The sequence below is a fragment of the Falco naumanni genome, chromosome 5 (assembly GCF_017639655.2).
Source record: "Falco naumanni isolate bFalNau1 chromosome 5, bFalNau1.pat, whole genome shotgun sequence".
NCBI classification, from domain to species: domain Eukaryota; kingdom Metazoa; phylum Chordata; class Aves; order Falconiformes; family Falconidae; genus Falco; species Falco naumanni.
This window is the reverse complement of record NC_054058.1, coordinates 79,554,504-79,572,003: the sequence shown is the minus strand read 5'-3', so window position 1 is coordinate 79,572,003 and position 17,500 is coordinate 79,554,504. Positions and strand designations below refer to the sequence as shown.

General features: G+C 36.7%; 1 protein-coding gene across 1 annotated transcript in view; it reads right to left on the bottom strand.

Moving 5' to 3' along the window:
* Positions 1–17,500, bottom strand: part of FOXP2 (forkhead box P2) — a 445,577-nt gene that overhangs the window by 53,293 nt on the left and 374,784 nt on the right. The window contains exons 6-11 of the mRNA XM_040596053.1: positions 13,253–13,390; positions 12,218–12,268; positions 11,869–12,066; positions 10,180–10,348; positions 3,522–3,735; positions 1,764–1,868 (exon numbers count right to left, since the gene is read on the bottom strand). Coding sequence (XP_040451987.1) covers positions 1,764–1,868; positions 3,522–3,735; positions 10,180–10,348; positions 11,869–12,066; positions 12,218–12,268; positions 13,253–13,390 — 875 coding nt within the window. The remainder of the gene's footprint in view (positions 1–1,763; positions 1,869–3,521; positions 3,736–10,179; positions 10,349–11,868; positions 12,067–12,217; positions 12,269–13,252; positions 13,391–17,500) is intronic.

The following is a 17,500-nucleotide window of genomic DNA, read 5'->3' as shown; positions in this document are numbered from 1 at the left end:
CAGAATTGAATGAAAAGAAGAAATAGTAAAATATTCTTGGGCATTTTTTGCTGGTGTATAGGACAAAAGCCATGACGCTGCTGTAAATGCTGACTGACTCTGCACTAGAATTATCAAGATGTTATATGTTGCTTTCACATTTTCCAGGGTTATTTGGTTCAGGAAAGCAAGATCATCTGTAAACCTAGCACTACACCACTTTAATCAAAATGGTTTTAGTGATCATGGATTATAACAACAGACCTGACATAATGGATGTGCGAAGTCTGCCCACAGAATTAGCATCACTATAGCCTAGATGGATAGATGTATTTAGAAAATGTAGTTTTTTCTTGAAATGGAGAATGCTGAAGTTAAATGAATTTATATTCTTAGTATTAATAATACTTAGAACACTGTTGAATTTGGGATCTTTCCTTTTTCTTTAAATACAAACTTATGTAAATCAGGTTCTTTTAAATCCTATAGTGTTTTATCCAATAATGTAATTATTTTGACCTTTCACTTAATGTACTTAAAACCAAAAATTTATCAGAAGTGATACCTTACCTAAGTTTTGCAAGTCAGTGTAAGTTACTTAATTTAAAAGTGAAAGACAGCATGAAAGATGGAGAAAGCATTGCAAATACTTTATGAAAAGTATTGCTATAATTCTATTTAAAAAGTTATTGTGACATTGAATATATATGGTCTGCTGTTAAGGTACTTCTGTTATATACCCTGTAGTCTACCATTTGTAAACACATCTTTTTGATGTTTCTGCCAACATCCTGGCAACAAAGCAGTGCCATTTCAAATGAGCTAATTAACTTAATTGTTGATGAAGCATGAAACAGTTCATTCACCCTGTTAGCTGCACCATGACAACATAAGAGTCTCAGCCCCTGAAGTTACTCATCTATATAAGCCTATCTGTAGCTTTCCATTAAGATCTATTGCATGCCAAAATGAGTACGTCTCTTCTAACAAAGACCAGTCCATAACGTACATAGGTAGAAAATCAGTGCTGTGGCTGAAAATTCAAACAAACACAGAAATACTAGAACTTACTTTAAAAAAAAAAAAAAAAAAAAAAAAAAAAAAGAGAGAGAGAGAAAAACATGCAGAAACCCATTTCAGTTTGAAGCTGCATACGAAAAGCAAAAGCTGTGTCGCTTATTTTCTAAATGCTCTGATTTAAACAATAGCCAGCAAAACCAAATGCTGAAAGTGAAAACTTCTGACATCACTGTTCAGTCTTGAAAGGTGCAAACCCACCTGTTCACAGTGGGTTTTTTCTGTGTATCTTGTGCATATACAAGAATAAAAGCAAAAATAAATTAGCAAGCAAGAGTTAAATGGTCACACTTATTCCTTTGTGTTTTTTTATTTACACTATACATATTAATTCCCACTATACATAAACTGTCAGAATTTAACCCTTATGTATGATGGATCCCTGCTTTCCTGGAGAATGTAAAATGAGCTTTTTCATACCCCTTCTCTCCAATATACAATCTCAAGCATCTCTTCAAATTTTCTGAGGCTCCATTTCAGTAAAGGCTAAATAAGAGGATTAAACACTGTGCTATTGAAAGGCCTGCAAAAGTGTTCAACATGAAAGAAAGGATAACAATTTGACCCTCTGCAGATAGCCTTGATTATCCAGTTGCTTGGAATACACAAAAAAATCTCTGACATAATTTACAGTAAAACTTTGTTTACCATCTTTGTCTTTCCCTCACCTTAAACGACACTGTACCAATGAATAAAAATCCACGTACTTTAAAAATTGTCCAAAATCTTCACAAACGCTTTCACAGCCAGGCCATTTGCAAACTCCATGACCATAGAGAGTATGGGAGGCCCCAGTCTCCTCATGTGACGAGCTGTAGCAAAAGAATAAGGCATCAGATTCATCTCAAAAGCCATAATCGTTGGAGGCTGCTAGCGCCTGTCAGGTTACGATCAGTGACAAACAGGTCAAAACAGGTCAATTTAGCTCAGAGCAGTCAGAAAAATTTAATCGTTCTATTGAATAGTTCAACTGCCAAGGCTAGATGATGTTCCAATTAGAGAAGAAATAGAGCCAAAGATGACTGTTAATAAAGGATGAAAAAATAAGATGACTGTATAATACCATATGCTAATTCTGCCATATGACCTTGGTGTAACATTTACCTATAAATAAAAAATATGCTCTGAAGTGATCAATTCCAAGAAGAAATATTGAGGACGGACAGTCAGAATTTATGAATATTGTGAATGTTACTACAAAATATTTGAATATTTGAATTCTGCTTAAATGTATATAAAGAAAAGCAAATCTTTCTTTCATTAATTAATATTTTTGTTCACAAGTGTTGCTTCCATTAGCTACTTGGCTTCATAAAAAAATTCAGCTGTATTCAGCGTCTCCCTGACTCCTCAATAGATTCATTCACATAGTTACGAAAGAAATTCAGGGGATTGCCCCATGGAGGTGGGTGTCAGTGACACACCCTGCACCAAAGAACCACTCTCTGAGATATAATCACAAAAGTAACACTAACTAAAATTATAAAGGTATTCAGAGAAGTACCAGTTTTTAAATAATACAAAATAACAATATAAAAACGTTCTCACAGTCACATGAGAACCAGACAGACTTGAATTACAGTCTCCTATTATAAATATCAAAATAATTTAGTGGAATATTTATTTGAAAATACAATTATTTACAATTTAGGTTATGTAGATACAAATAAAATTTCATCTTATATTGAGATCATCTACATCTGACTACACTAATATATTTACTAAGGAGTGCTACAGACACCATGTACTCTTGTACACATTTAATCCATTACTTGAAAATAAGGAACAGTAAAGAATATCTGTCAGTGTGTCTGAAAAATTATTTTAACTTTATCCATATGGTTGAATTCCACTGTGTTATCCTAACACCACTAAAAATTTGTATGAATTTGTAACTGCATTACTCTCGTGCATATATGAAGTAGTATTCAGTGGTTTTCTTCACAAGAGACAAACAATATGGGAACTGCTATAATATACCAATTTTTAGCGCACTATTTACATAGAATCTTTGCATTGAATTACAGCCTCGGCACTAAGACAGATGTACATTTTCAATGAAACCAGTGGTGTGATTCAACGGTAAGGGCCTGACTGCCAGATGTGTAATTCAGATATGAAATTACGTGCCTACAAAAATGCCCACAAATCTGCGTTTATTCCTCTAAACCTGCACACTATTCTAATTTTTTTTTTCTGATTTTTTTTTCCTAATTTTTACCAAAACTACCCTAAGTTCCTGTGTTATAAAACCACAGGCAGGTAACTGTCGTTGCGTCTGCAAAATTAGATATCGTTATTGAAAATCATGCCCCATTGATCAATAATTCTGAAAAATCAGGTCTCCATGATCTCTTCAGTAACCTTTATTAAGTGTTATTTTGTGACTGGAAGTAATGTGACATGATGTTAAACAATAGCTTTACGTCAAATGATAAGCATAGTTGAAATCTCATCAGAATTACCTGTCTCGCCTTGCATTTAGAACTGAAGACTGTCCATTCACTATGGAATGATGAGTTATTGGTGGTGATGCTTTGGAAGTGGTGGAGGAGGTAGTAGAGGAGGAATTGTTAGTAGTGAGGTCTAGCCCTCCATGTTTAATGCCATTGTCTTCCATACTGTGAACTCCAGTCACTTCTTTCCATAACTGCTGAATCTCAGCAGGACTTAAGCCAGCTATAAAATGAAAGAGAGCCCCACTAATATAGCAAAATAAAGAGTTTCATATAATGAGCTCAGTGTTATTAATGGATTAATGCCAACAATAAAGCTGATGCTGTTTTTCCAGCATAATCAACATGTAGTAAAACATAAATTCATTTTTCTTCTGTCAGAATCCAGGTAATCTGTCTGTCTTCTCTTGTGTTATAACCAGTCAATTAAAAATCACTAATTTTAATAATATTATACACCTTCTGAAAACGTTGCTCAAGGATTAAAGAGTGAAAGCTACAAATAACTTGCAACTACTTCTTGAAAAGTAAAATAAAACAACCCTAAATATACTTCCAGACAAGATTTTTGTTATCTGCTTAATCAATTTCTTGACATGGAAACATAACTCAATGCATCCACAGTTAACTCAGGTCTTATAATTCCTCTTAATCAAACATGTAATGGGAAATAGAAAAACATGTTACACTAAGGATACAAACATTGATATTCTCTTTAAACACTTAACAAGAGCAGAGAGTGGGGGAAGAAGAACGGAGGGAGAAAAATCAGAAGACGAAAATGAAATCAATAAGATTATAATAGGTTTAGCATTTGAGCAGAATGCATCTGACTTTAATTAATGACACCCACATATTAATTAATCCCATTTAATATTAACAAAAATTGTTCTGTTTTAAAACCGTGGCTTAAAGAGGCAAACCCAAAGCAACTGTTTGGAACAACAAAACCACTACAGTGCAGAGGTAGATACTGGTGACTACTGAAGCCTTCCAGTATCATTCAGTGGCATCAGACAATTAGAAAGCTAACAAAACTGGCCCATTTACAATTCCCTCTACACAGATGACATTATATGTAGTGTAGACCATCAAACCCCTCCACTATTTGTTTTTGTCCAGCCCTACTGTGGAAAACAAAACAAAAAAAAAGTTTGTTTAGGAGAAAGGAGACCCTGTCTCACCAGTCTCCTGGGGTGGTAGGCAGCCATACAAAATTTAAAGAGCTTCTCGAACTTCTCTGCTATATGCACAGCACTATTTTGGAGTCTAGCCACCAGATCTTTGCAGATAGAGCTGAAATTTGCTCTTTACTCCATTTGTAGCCTGGAAACTTGTAGTTTACAGGATTCACTCTTGGCCATAAACAGCAATGTCTCGTAGAATGGACTCATACGTATGTGTTAGGACTGTCTGGCTCAAGTTGAGCGCTTTGCATGAAGTCATGGAAACTTGCATTACAATATGCTTCTGCCTGAAGTAAAGACTCCCAAAACACAAGCAAGAGAAGAGCTGTGAGAATCCTTTTATCTTGCCACTGAACATACAGTTAAGATAGGAAATTCAGATTTTGAAAGATGAAGATTCTATCAGAAATATATACACCTTCTGTCACCGCCAGTCTAAGTCTGACATCTCTCTTTTGAAGAACACTGAATTAAATGCAGAAGAGAATGAGCAGCCCTGAACACTTCTTGTGAAAGATCTGGTTTCATATCCAGGTTTTTCAGCCTGCCATGGTTTAGGCCAGTGGTATCTTAAAATCTATTTCTGCCTTCTGTATCTGATCTCAACAAGTGAAATTAGGTAAGACAGGCTCACAGTGTCTAGATCTGCCAGAATGCATAACATCCAAAATGCTCATGTTGTCTGAATTATTTTTTTTCTCTTTTTACTTTATGAGAAAGCTCAAATATATTGCCCTTCAAAATAGGATTAGGATTAAAATGTATCTATCAATTAAAACTTTTCATTGAGGACAGTTTTGTTTGTTAAACAAGATACATTAGAAAAACACAAAGATTGTTTTTCACTGTTTGGCAAATCCCTTTATTAGATGATGTTTTACTTTGAAGACACAAGAACTCAGACTAGTAAAACAGACTCAACAAAAAAATATGAAAAACCACAGTAAGTTCCTTAATACTTCTGAATAGCTGTCTCACAAAGCTATTAAAAAATAGACTAGTAGTGATTTACAGAAATAATTTCTGGAGCTAGTATGGAAACAAGTCGGTTGGAAGGTATTAATTTTTTTTTCTTAATTATAAAAAGAGCTAAATTTTCGACTAGAGTACTGTGTCCCGATTCTCTGCCTTTGATACCAACACCCACTGGCAAACTCAGTGGAAAAGAATTAGTTGGAATGTATGTCTTAAAACTGGAGTTCATATCATCTTTGCACAGAGAAAAGCTAGGTTTTAAGGAAGCAAGCAAAGAAGCCGGGCTCTAATTTACTGCATTAGAGAGATGGGTAATAGGAGTGATGTTAATACTAGTTGTAATTGTTTAATGAAGGTAAGTAATTACTGCCATGTTCATGAGGTATTGTCATGAACTGCAATATAACTTTTTTATATTGCAACACTGCAAATAACCCACTTTAGCCTAGTAAATAATGGTTACCCACAAATGTAATCAGAAGTCAAAATGAAAAGTAATGTATTCATTTAGGTGGCATGATACACACAATATTTTATTTACTTCAAAGTCTTCCCTTCCTCTTGCTGTTGAATAACATAAACTAATTTTGTAATGAAAAAAAATCTAAACATAAACCCCATATGTTTGGATAATCAGAGGGCAAACATATCGCTGTGTCTTGCAGTGAGAAAATTTTCATCAGAGGTCATCAAACTTTGGACCTTGGGGGAGCTGAGTAAGAGCCACTCCACAAGCTGGGCCAACGAAGGAAGGCTGGGAACAGCTGCAGCAGCGTCCCTTCCCATGGGCAGGGGTCTCCTGCCCCTCTGGCCAACTGCTGGGCAGCCCCTTTCTCTGCGTGAAGCTATGGATGGAGCTGTGTCTCCAGGCTGCCTAGCTCACCCGTATTTTTTTAAAATCAGAAAGAAATTTCTCTCTGGGCTCAGGCTGGTTAATTTTATCACTTCTTCAGAACACTCTGAAAGGCTGCCTTTTAGGATAAAAGGATTAAGGGCAGGCACTTAAAAAGTGTAAAGTTAATAAGCGGATTTGTAATTAATTGTGAATTATGGCAATTTTGTAGTTTCTGTGTCTAGAAAAGTCCAACTCCCATTTTACAAGAGACCTGTAAAATGGCTGACAGATTTTAGTCTGGATGTACAAGTAGGGTAAGTTTTAAAGTTTCATAGGTTGTGATAACCCTCAAAATACCCTCTCTACACTACATTGAAGGAGAAAGAACCAGGAAGGGGATCCACAGTGGGGTAAAAATTAGGGACTATAACAAAAAAGGGTGAGTACTGATTCACTATCCAGTTTACTAACACCAAGAATTTCAGGATCTTGAGGTTAGTTTTGTAAGTCTCTTCACCACAATCTACTCTATTTTTATGTTTGAATAAATACCTAATAAAACTACCACTTACAAAACCCATCTACGCATCTGCTTTTCATTTTCCTACATGGCCTGATCAAAACTTAGGGGTTTGGGGTTGGGTTGTTTGTTTTTTGTGGGTTTGGGGATTTTTTTTTACTGTTGTCATTTACAGTGCTTTGTCTGTTATCAGCGTACCCTAGCATCAACGCAACATTACATGGAAAGAAACTCACAGCAAGCCACTGGCTTTGGATATGGCACAGTGAAGATCTTGTCATAAAATAAATTGCTAAAACACCTCTTCTACCTTATTTGCTATACCTGACCATCAAGAAAACATGGTAAACATTCCTGTTTTTTAAAGGCAGAAACTATATTTGAAGCACATAGTGTTTATATACACAAACCTCACAGCTGTACTTAGAAGTTATCTTTTCATACGAACAAATGCAAAACCCATGCTCTCTTTGTCACTAATTATTTGTGGTTTACAGACTCTTTATGACCAGAACTTATAAAAATGAGTCTCCCTGTGTTCCTCTTACTGTTCCAGCCATCCATGTAACTCAGTAATCTAAATGGACACATATAAAAATATTTGTGTTACACATATGTAAATCCTTCTATATAACCATATTATGCATCTTGCATCACAGCAGCAGGAGAAAAACATCCTTTTACTACACCCAGAGTGTACTACCTTAAATAAATTCTGAAGGTTTAACCTAATATTGCCACAGAAAATGTCTGTCATAAAATTTGCTAAATTTCATGAGAAAAAGGAAGTGTGATCCTCTTACTTTTATGCAAACGACAATGCAGGGACATCTATGTTGTATCTAGGAAGCACTACTTGGATTTGTAAATATTGGATGTACTTTGATGCATTTGGATGTGTAAATTTAAGATTTACAAGAAAGTGTCAACAGATCTGAAGCCTATTAGTCTTCATTACAGTATTATGAACTGGACTGGGTGCTGTACCTTCCTGTGAGAGACACAACGTGCTGTAAGAGAAGCCAACAGCAAGAACTCTGAGCCAGTCACAACTCTGCATTTAGTTCCGTCTTTGTTTCAGCATCTTGCTGGAAAGACTTTTCTTCTTACCCTCATCACTCTAACTTTACCTCATCCGGCAGAGAGTGAGTGGCCTTTCTGGAGATGCAGAGAGGTTTTCCAGGAGAAGCTGTCTTATGTTCCAAGTTTGCACACCTACATCAGGGCTATGAAAAATTGAGGTCCTATAAATTAATCTCTGTATCTAAAGGAACCCTACACACACAGTAGATATTAGGAGAGAAAAATGGAAGAATCAAATACTTGACTAGACTTGATTATACTTTAAAAATATCAAGGCAGAAGCAAACAAGATATTAATTTACTTAAAAAAGAACAATCCAGATACATTTTAATTGTAATATTTTGTATTTATTTCTTTATTATGAATCTCTTTTGTCATGACTTCAGTTACGCTTAATTGTTTGAGTAAAAGAAAGTTTGTAACAAGAACGATTTAACAGTTCTCCTAAAAAAGTATTTTAAAAGGTATTATTTTTTGTATGTTCTACTAGGAGTGGATGAGTGAGTGTTGCATTAAACTAATGAATATCAATGCAATTGGGTAGGAGTGCTGAGGGAAATCTGTGGGGATCGCTTAATGTGAGAGAAAACCTGAGGAATTCCTCTTGCAACAGATGGCACAAGAGGAGATTGCAGAAAGTAAAGCTGTTCGGAGGGAGGTTGTTTCTATTGCTTTTTTCCATTCTGGTCCAATGTGACTTTGTACAAAAGGAAACCAGCATTACCAGTCTCATGTGTCCAAATTAATGAATCAGCTTGCCTCCCCACTGCTTTTCTCAATTAAAAATATTTAGTGTGATAGCTTACTTGACACTTTTTTATTATTATTATTTTTATGACTTTAGATACACTCTTGTCATAGGTTTTCCACACAATACAATGCATGGAACATACACATTTATCATTTATTTGGAATCTCTGCTTTCCAGGGCCTAAGGTTTTTAGTGGGCAAGTCTTTCTCATGCCTTTTTTCTTTTTTTTCTTATTTTTTGGTCTACACTGTTGTCTATATACTGTGTACTCTGTTTTTGCTTATCTGATTTCTGAAGCTTTGATTTCATAATAGTTAGCTGGTGGAGAACCAGATACATGCATAAAGACCAATTAAAAGCAATGTCACCTGTCATGAACACAGCCTGAACAATGCTTATTGCAGGACTGGAGCATTAGAGATCAGAGTGTTCTGTAACTTTTATGACAGACACTTAGCTCACCTCTCTACGGTAACACAAACAGAAACACACCTTAGAGTTTACAGGCAGAGTCCTTAAGACGGGAAGTCTTTGGCCTTATCTTAAAATGTAATCAGCATTTACCCCCATGTTTATTTACTTTTCAAAAGTGTGTGCCCTATTTTTTTTTCAACCATGAAGGTATTTGTGCCAAGTAATAAGAGTCTGAGCTTATTTTCAGCATTGAGGAATCTTTATCAAAGTGACAAAGGGAATTTTTTGCCCCCAAATGTCTTTACTGTTATTTGTCACTCATAATTCATTACTATTGGAATCACCACCTTCAAAACGTGTGTCATATGTAACACACTTAATACAGAGGAATAGCAAAGAAAATTAATCCTAAGGTTTGTCCTTAAATTCATGTGATAAACTGAAGATTCAAAGTGCTTTTCAATGCCAAACACTTTCTTTCTTTAGAAATAAATAAAAAAAAGGAGTGTTGGAATGCCTTTAGCATCACTGTCTGATATATTTTACATCTGTTCTTTTACATTAAATAAAATGACAACATTTCCACTAAATCAGATTTCAGTAATTCTTCAGAGAAAAGCAATGATGCTTGAATTGTGTTGTTATTAGAAATTGTTTTCAGCACATAAGGCTAATAAACATGTATATTATATCTAAGAAAAAACACTCAAAAGCTGTTTTTTTCCATAAAAGTATACTTTAAAATTTATCAGCCTCAAGAAAGTTTGGTAATATGAGTAATAACGTTCTAACAATAAATTACGTTGAAGTGTCAGGAAACTGCTGAAATTCAGATGCAAATGGAACAGTTAAAAAATATTTGTGAATAAGAAACTACTCCAATCATATATTACGCAAATACCTTGTGGCAGAGACTGGACAGGAAGAGCAGACTGGCCAGGTGGGATGGAAATGAGTCCCTGACGCTGAAGGTTCAGCAGATGTTGCTGCTGCTGAAGTTGTTGCATCTGGAGGAGCTGCTGCTGGAAGACAAGCTGCTGGGCTGCCAACTGCTGCTGCTGCTGCTGCTGCTACAAAGAGAAAGGGCAAAATAAAAAAAAAAGCCAATGCAGCAAAAAGCAGAGTGTGTAGTCAAGTTTAGTAAGCCAAAAATGTAAAATCAACTTCTTTCCCTTTAATCTCAGTTATTAAATAATAATGCTATTTGTAGAACATTCAGGCAGTGAAAGCATTTGAAATTTTCTATTATATTCATTCAAGCTATTAGGTGTTAGGGAAAATGGCAAGATACACTTAACGACACACTAAAGAAAAGGGTCACGGGAAAGTATATAACAGCTGTTTCAAACAAACAAAACCCCCCAAAAACAACAACAAAAAAAGAAGCCCAGCTCATGGCAGATGATAACAAATTTATCTATGCTAAAAGTGTAACTCTTTACAGCAGCCTGTGATTCAAAGGCGCTCTTGTTTTTCCAATTGACTAAGTTTGGTCTGCAGTGGCCCATGAACGTGGTCTCCAGTGATCTATTAGTAAACTGGGATGTAGCCTTCATTTCACTGGCCTGTTAGCTCTCTTTTCTTGTTGGAATATATTAAAAGCAGCATTGCATTCAAGGCAATGAAGTGCTCTATTATGGAGCAAAAGTATAAGTTCCAATTTTGTGAGGCATTTCAAGGCAAACTGGAGTCTGCAAAGACTCTGGAGGGTACGAGAAGGCAGTCACACTTCACAGAAAGACAAGCTGCTGTGGAAGACCTTTCCTTTCTAGTTTGGGGAAAAGAGAAACTTCTGATGCGCTCACTGGAAAACAGACTGCATAATGGAGCAAGTCATGTGGATTGCCCAGAGCCTCCGGAGAAATACGGGAGCAATTTCTATTCCGTAGTTGATGGCTGTCTGAAATTCTATTCACAAATCCAAACAGAAACAAAGCCTCAGGAGGTCACAACTGCTTCCTCGACGTTTGCATAATGGGCAGCTTGAAGACAATGTCTGGGATACCTGCTGATCAATTTAACTACTTCAACGTGTTTTGTTTGTATTATGTTTATATTTGATGCAGTTTGCTGACAAGTGCAAGCTAGGCCTGAGAAACCCGCTTGTCAGGTTGATTTATGAGCACATCAAACTGTAACTTTCTACTCGCCACTTCAAACCTTCAGTAGCAGTTCATTAATCAGGGGCCTGTGACTTTGAAATCTGTGCTCAATCGCTCTTTTTCAGCCATGGACTAAATTTGCATGCTCTCTGAGCTGTGCCACTGAGAAAAGTAAGGCTCCTTCCCCAACACAGATTGCCTGTGAATACAAGATAATCAGGACGGTGTCCACCACACGGCTTGTTCTTTGCACACTCAGATTCATTAGCGAACATTAGACGACAGCAGCACTAGACCGCTCAAATCCTATGTCTCAGGAAGGGGAGCAGGAGAATTATACCGGTGCTGCTATTAAGCCCGGTAAAAACATAAGAACAAATCTTTGATAGCTGCATCCTGGCTACAGGAAAAGATCTAAACTAGTCTTGTCTTTTCCAGGCTTCTGACAGCTCAGACTAGCGTGCATCAGCAAGGGTCTTAGCTCCTACCTCTTTTGCTTGCTTTCCTGGATGCTGCTGCTGCTGCTGTTGCTGCTGCTGCTGCTGCTGCTGCTGCTGTTGCTGCTGCTGCTGTTGTTGCTGTTGTTGCTGCTGCTGTTGTTGCTGTTGCTGCTGCTGTTGCTGCTGCTGCAAAAGCTGAAGATGTAACTGCTCTTGCTGTTTCTTGTAAAACTCTTGTAGTTGTTGCTGAATAAACCATTTTGACTTTAATAAATAAAGGCAAAAGTTTCAAGTATTATAAATCTCCTAAACTCTTCTAGATTGGCATATGGTAGCGTAGCCATTAAGAATCACCTCATAACAAAAAAAGGTGATTTGAAGAGGCAGATCTACATACATTTTTTTCCAAGGCGGTTCTGAAATTTTCCAATGCAGATTCCAAAATATCCTAAACAGAAGGGTATAGAAAATCTGTATTCTAAAGGGAATGCAAGAGCCAAATTAACTCCTCAAATAACTATACCTAAGTTCCTCACATGTCCTATATAACAAATCAGAAGCTGTACTCATCCACTTGCAAGAAAGCTATAAGTCACTAAGGCCAAACTAAACTGTCTTTTTCTTAGGGGAAAAAAGTAATTAATGTGTCAATCTGTTTAGCGGGATGCTGGGTTCACAACTGAAGGTGAATTGCCTATAATGATTACGGTACTGGATATTAGAGTGTTTAAACATACAGTGATTGAGCTATGACTATGAGAAACAGACACATCATTTTCTGTATGACAATTAAGCACGCACCCAAAAATCCACGCTGCGTTACACTGAGGTATTGATCACTGACACTATCTTTACTGTATGAATAACAAGTTCATGGGTTCTTCACTTAACTGCCAGATTTTGTGCTACGCAAACAGCAACCTCCTTCTTTTCAGCCTTAATCTGGGACAAATTTTGTGGTTGTGAAAAAACAAAACCAAACCAAAACAAAAAAACTTTTTCCCATGGCGAAACAAGCTGTTAAGTTCAAATTTCATAACCGCATGCCATTTATGTGACTAAAGGGAGCAATACAGTGTTATGAATTTTAAAGCAACAATTACCTACAACTCTATTTGCACTTCCTTTGGCAAGTCGACAATTAAAATGTGCCTAAGCACTTGAAAATTTAAATATCAATTTGTTTGGTATTTGTAATGCATCTGCCACTGCTGCTGCTGCTGTTTTTAATATAATATTTAGTGTTTCAAAATCGAAATTTCACACTTCTGCAATTAAAACGAGAACTTTAAAGACTGAGAAGTGTAACACTTATTTTCACTCTTTCTGGTGTAAAAAGCAGTGAAATATTACAAAATAAGACCCATAAAATCCGGCTGACATTTGTGTGAATGCCCTGCGCTAATGGTCCAAAGCAGGTAACCCACATTACCTGCTGCAACATAACTGCTTGCTGCTGCTGGAGAAGTGCTTGAAGCTGCTGCGGAGACAACACTTGCTGCTGGAGAATCTGCTGCATTTGCTGAGGGGTGATCACCTGGGGAGTCATCATGGCCACTGACACAGGCACCTGCACAGGGAAAGAAAGATATCATCATCAAACACATTTTAGTTCGCCTGCACCACAGCTGTACATCTTTTTTATTTTGTACCAAAGATGGACCATAATTTTTTACGTAATATTTATCACTGCAAAGTTCCAGTTTCAGTCAGAATCTGTTATTTTAAGACCACAGTACTGTGGCGCTCTATTTCCAGAGGCATCAGATTCGATCAGACTCAAGCTTTATGTTTCGCATCTCTTAGGTATTCCTGCAAGAAATTTAAGCATTGGCTAGTAAAAATGTGTATTTAAAAATAAATGATCACATGGCAGGGCTTTCAATACTTCATAATCAATCATCTTATCAAGTGTCATAATGTTACGAATAGAAAAATCTATTGAGACGGTTTCAAAAGATATGATTAAAACAGACAGCAAAATAAGTATCTGAAAGCAGTAAATGTTTTACACAATAAAGACACTTAGCCTAGAAAAATATTTGCGCAATACATCAGTATAAGAAAACCTTTCTTGCTTGGCTAGTCTTTTAAGATGTCTGATTTATACAGGAATAAAAATGCCAGGGGCATACTGGGGTATGGAGCAAGGGCTGCCACCTCAGTCGCCCAGTCTCTGCAGAGAGAAACGTTTTCTCAGTCATGCCTAACCAAAAACTAAAGGTTGAGAAACCTTGTCATAAGATTATTAGCTTGTCCACTAAACTCTAAAAATGCACTTTGTAGGTGCTCTTTTGGCCATGGCTTTATTTTCTGTTTGCTACACACTGAGATGAAGTGCCTAAATATGCAGGAACACCCACCTACACACCTGCTCTCAGGGGTATGTGCGAGTGGGAAAGACATAGCAAGTATGTATGTTGTACATGCAAGAGGGGAAAGTCCCATGGAAAAGCCCAAGATATGTGCTGAGCTGCTGCAGCAGACACTGTGAAACCATCGCTTGAGCTAACCAGGACACGATCAAACAGCTGTCAGCTGGCCAAGTTTGCCACCCATGAAAAAGCAGCCACTCGCTTGTCTAGCAAAGTTCACATGTTTTTTCTGTGTGTTACAGCAAGCTGGCATATAAATACTGCTTTGTGAGACGTCTGTAGGACATTCCAGTCTTCTGTAAATCAGCAAAAATAATATTATTATTAATAAAATAAATCATGGAGAAATCTTAAGAAGAAAAACTTTCCTAATATTTCTATGACTTGAATCTATGCTGAAAGACTTTGTATAAATGTAACTCTTAGAGGAAAAAAGTCTGCTGACGTTTACTTTTAGAAGAAATTACTTCAGCTGATATTATACCGAATACCACACAATTCATCACAGCATAAATTAGTCTTAAAATATTGACTAATTAAGAGTCTGAAAGTAAAAGAACCCACCATTACCAAAAACTCTGATAATCTTTTTGCAAAACAACGAATTAATTTTAAGTATAGAAATTCTGATGGTTATACTCTACAATACAAGTGGAAAAGACAAACCAGGTTTCCACTCAGAATCAGACAGTTGTGGGAAGGGATTTAATCTCAGCTATCACTGGACTCCTTCTATAGTCGACAGAATAAGCAAATCTGAGAAAGTCTGCCTGATCTAGCTGAGGCATCTATTTTAGGATGGGACTAATGGCTCTTTGGATGTGCCGGTCTCTATTGAGTGTAGACTCACTTTGGGTAGATACCAAACTTTCAGATGGTTAATGCTACTTGTCCCACTTTGTGACCCCTAGAAGTTTGGTACTATTGGAAACACCACATCTCTATGCAATAACATTTTATTCTAAGTCTATCTGTTCCTAAGGGTAGGAGAAACAAGTTTTTACAATTCTAGGGTGCATGAGCCCAGTAAAATTCAGTCGAGTCAGTGTTTAATTCCCTCAAGTCAGTAAGAATTTCCTCTGTTTGTGCACGATCCGAACTTGCCTTCTTGTAACAATTTTGCTTCAGTGATGCTATTCGATGACCACATGTCACACAGATATGATGAATCATTACCTTTAACCTTTTAACCCTGCAAGAATTTTCCTAACACATGCTTACTACTTTAATTTACAGCAAATGATGACAGTGTTGCATACTTGTTACTCCTCTTACCTTTACTTCCCTCTACCTTCCCCAGCTTGAGTATTTTCAAACACACAAGTAAAAAATCTGATCTAAACAGAGTGAAAATCAACTTGACTTTGTAAGGGGCACTGGTTTATTCATGCTCTATGCTAAAGAATCTATCCAGTAAGATGTGCAGTAAGACTCGTGCTGCCACAGGAGTCCTCTGTTCCTCAATCTGAAATATAGATTCCCTTCCACCAGGTGTATTTCTGCTACCTTCTGTAGTATCTGCTCTGAATCTCCCCGACTGTGTAGTTGCTCTTATATTTGGAGACACCTGCTTTGCGACACGCTCAAAGAGCTTTTCTCTCCACATTTTTTCCCCCTTATTTCAACAATCACTTTCAACTGTATAAGCTGAAGTAGAGAACCTAATAGAGCTGTTTATCAGGATGATGGAGAAAACCATGAAAAAAAAATGGTGGTCTAGATCAGGAGTAAAAAATCATGTTTATATAGGTAATACTGCATTTAGCAGAATTTTATGCGAGGATCCATATGTGTATATCATACCTGATATGTATCTTCTTTCCCATAGATAAAAAGACAAAGCATTTTGAAAACTGCTTGAATTTTACATTAGCAAAACATATTAAGCGAAGAGATTTCTCTAATTGTAATCAGATAATATAAATTGGTACATTTCACAGCCTTCAGTGATATACCAGACTGCACTTTATTTCTTACTGGTATAGTGTTACTGTGCTATCTGGGTTGGAAGACTATCAGAAACCTGCTATTTTATGGCCAATTATGTGCATTAGGTATATTTCTTGGGTTTAGTGTCCGCATTTGTCAAGATTTCTGATCTGATATTACAAAAATGTAGCAAAGAGGCAAACTGACTCTTTTTCATAGAAATCTCTCAATGAATCTGAAGTCAGCTTGGGTAGAGGACAGTAGAGGGACCCAATGAAAAGATGCCAAGTAAATGATGTGGTTCATTTGAGTGGGCCACAAACTCCCAAGGAATCCTTGGTCAGACCTCTCATGAAAAACTGAGGAGACAAAGGGAAACATGACTCATGACTGCAATCCATTTGTTACAAGGCGTCCTCCAAGAAACTGAACTCCCAACTCTGCCATGAAGATGACTGGGTACAGCAACCCTGCAAAACACAATGGGCTGGACAGCCTCTGAAGGACATGCTAATTTGTCAGCTTTGTGATGGACCCTCATGGAAGCTTCATGTTTTGAAGAGTTTCTCATGTTTCTACTGCAGGCTGTCCCCAATTTCTTTGGATTAGCTTACAAGTTCCACTAAATAAAACTATAGATAAGTAAACAAATAACTTTTTAACAGATCTAAATAGCATTTTGGGCAAAACCAACTGTAAACTGCTTTACTACTACATGTAAATGTAGTGATAAAAGAAGAGCTACTGTGCAGAGTGAAAACATTGATAGCGGAAATACCAGTATTTCCAGATGAACATAGCTGCAGAAATGAAGACAGAACTTCTTTGAAGACTAACAAATCTGTTTTTTACCCAGATCAATTTAATAGAGAAATGGTGGAAGCTGGGCTTGTATATTTAACAACACTCTTCTATTACACATGAAAAATTCATCTTTAAAGAAGCTTTCCAGGCCAACACTCATCTATTGTTCCGATGAACTAACTGATAACAGGAATCACACAAATTGTATTTTTTTTCATGTTACCTACAAAAATCGTATTCCTGATGGCACAAATGGAAGGCAGCATACGTAACCTGCACCTTCAGCAAGCTTTTGCATTTTATAGAAGCCTTGAAAAACCACACACATATTTTCAAGAAATGTTGACCAATACGACTTGGACTAAAACCAAATAAAATCAAAGGAGACACACTATTTTTATTCCTAGTTCCTTTTGAAAGTCAGGTATTGATAATGAAAATTACATGCAAAACTTGACCTTACTTTTCAGTGCTTTGAGCATTAGTCACATTCAGAGCCGTTTCAAGGTACGTAGGAGTTATTTCTTTGTTACAGACAGAGGAAACAAGTCACAAGCCTTTAAGTAATTAAT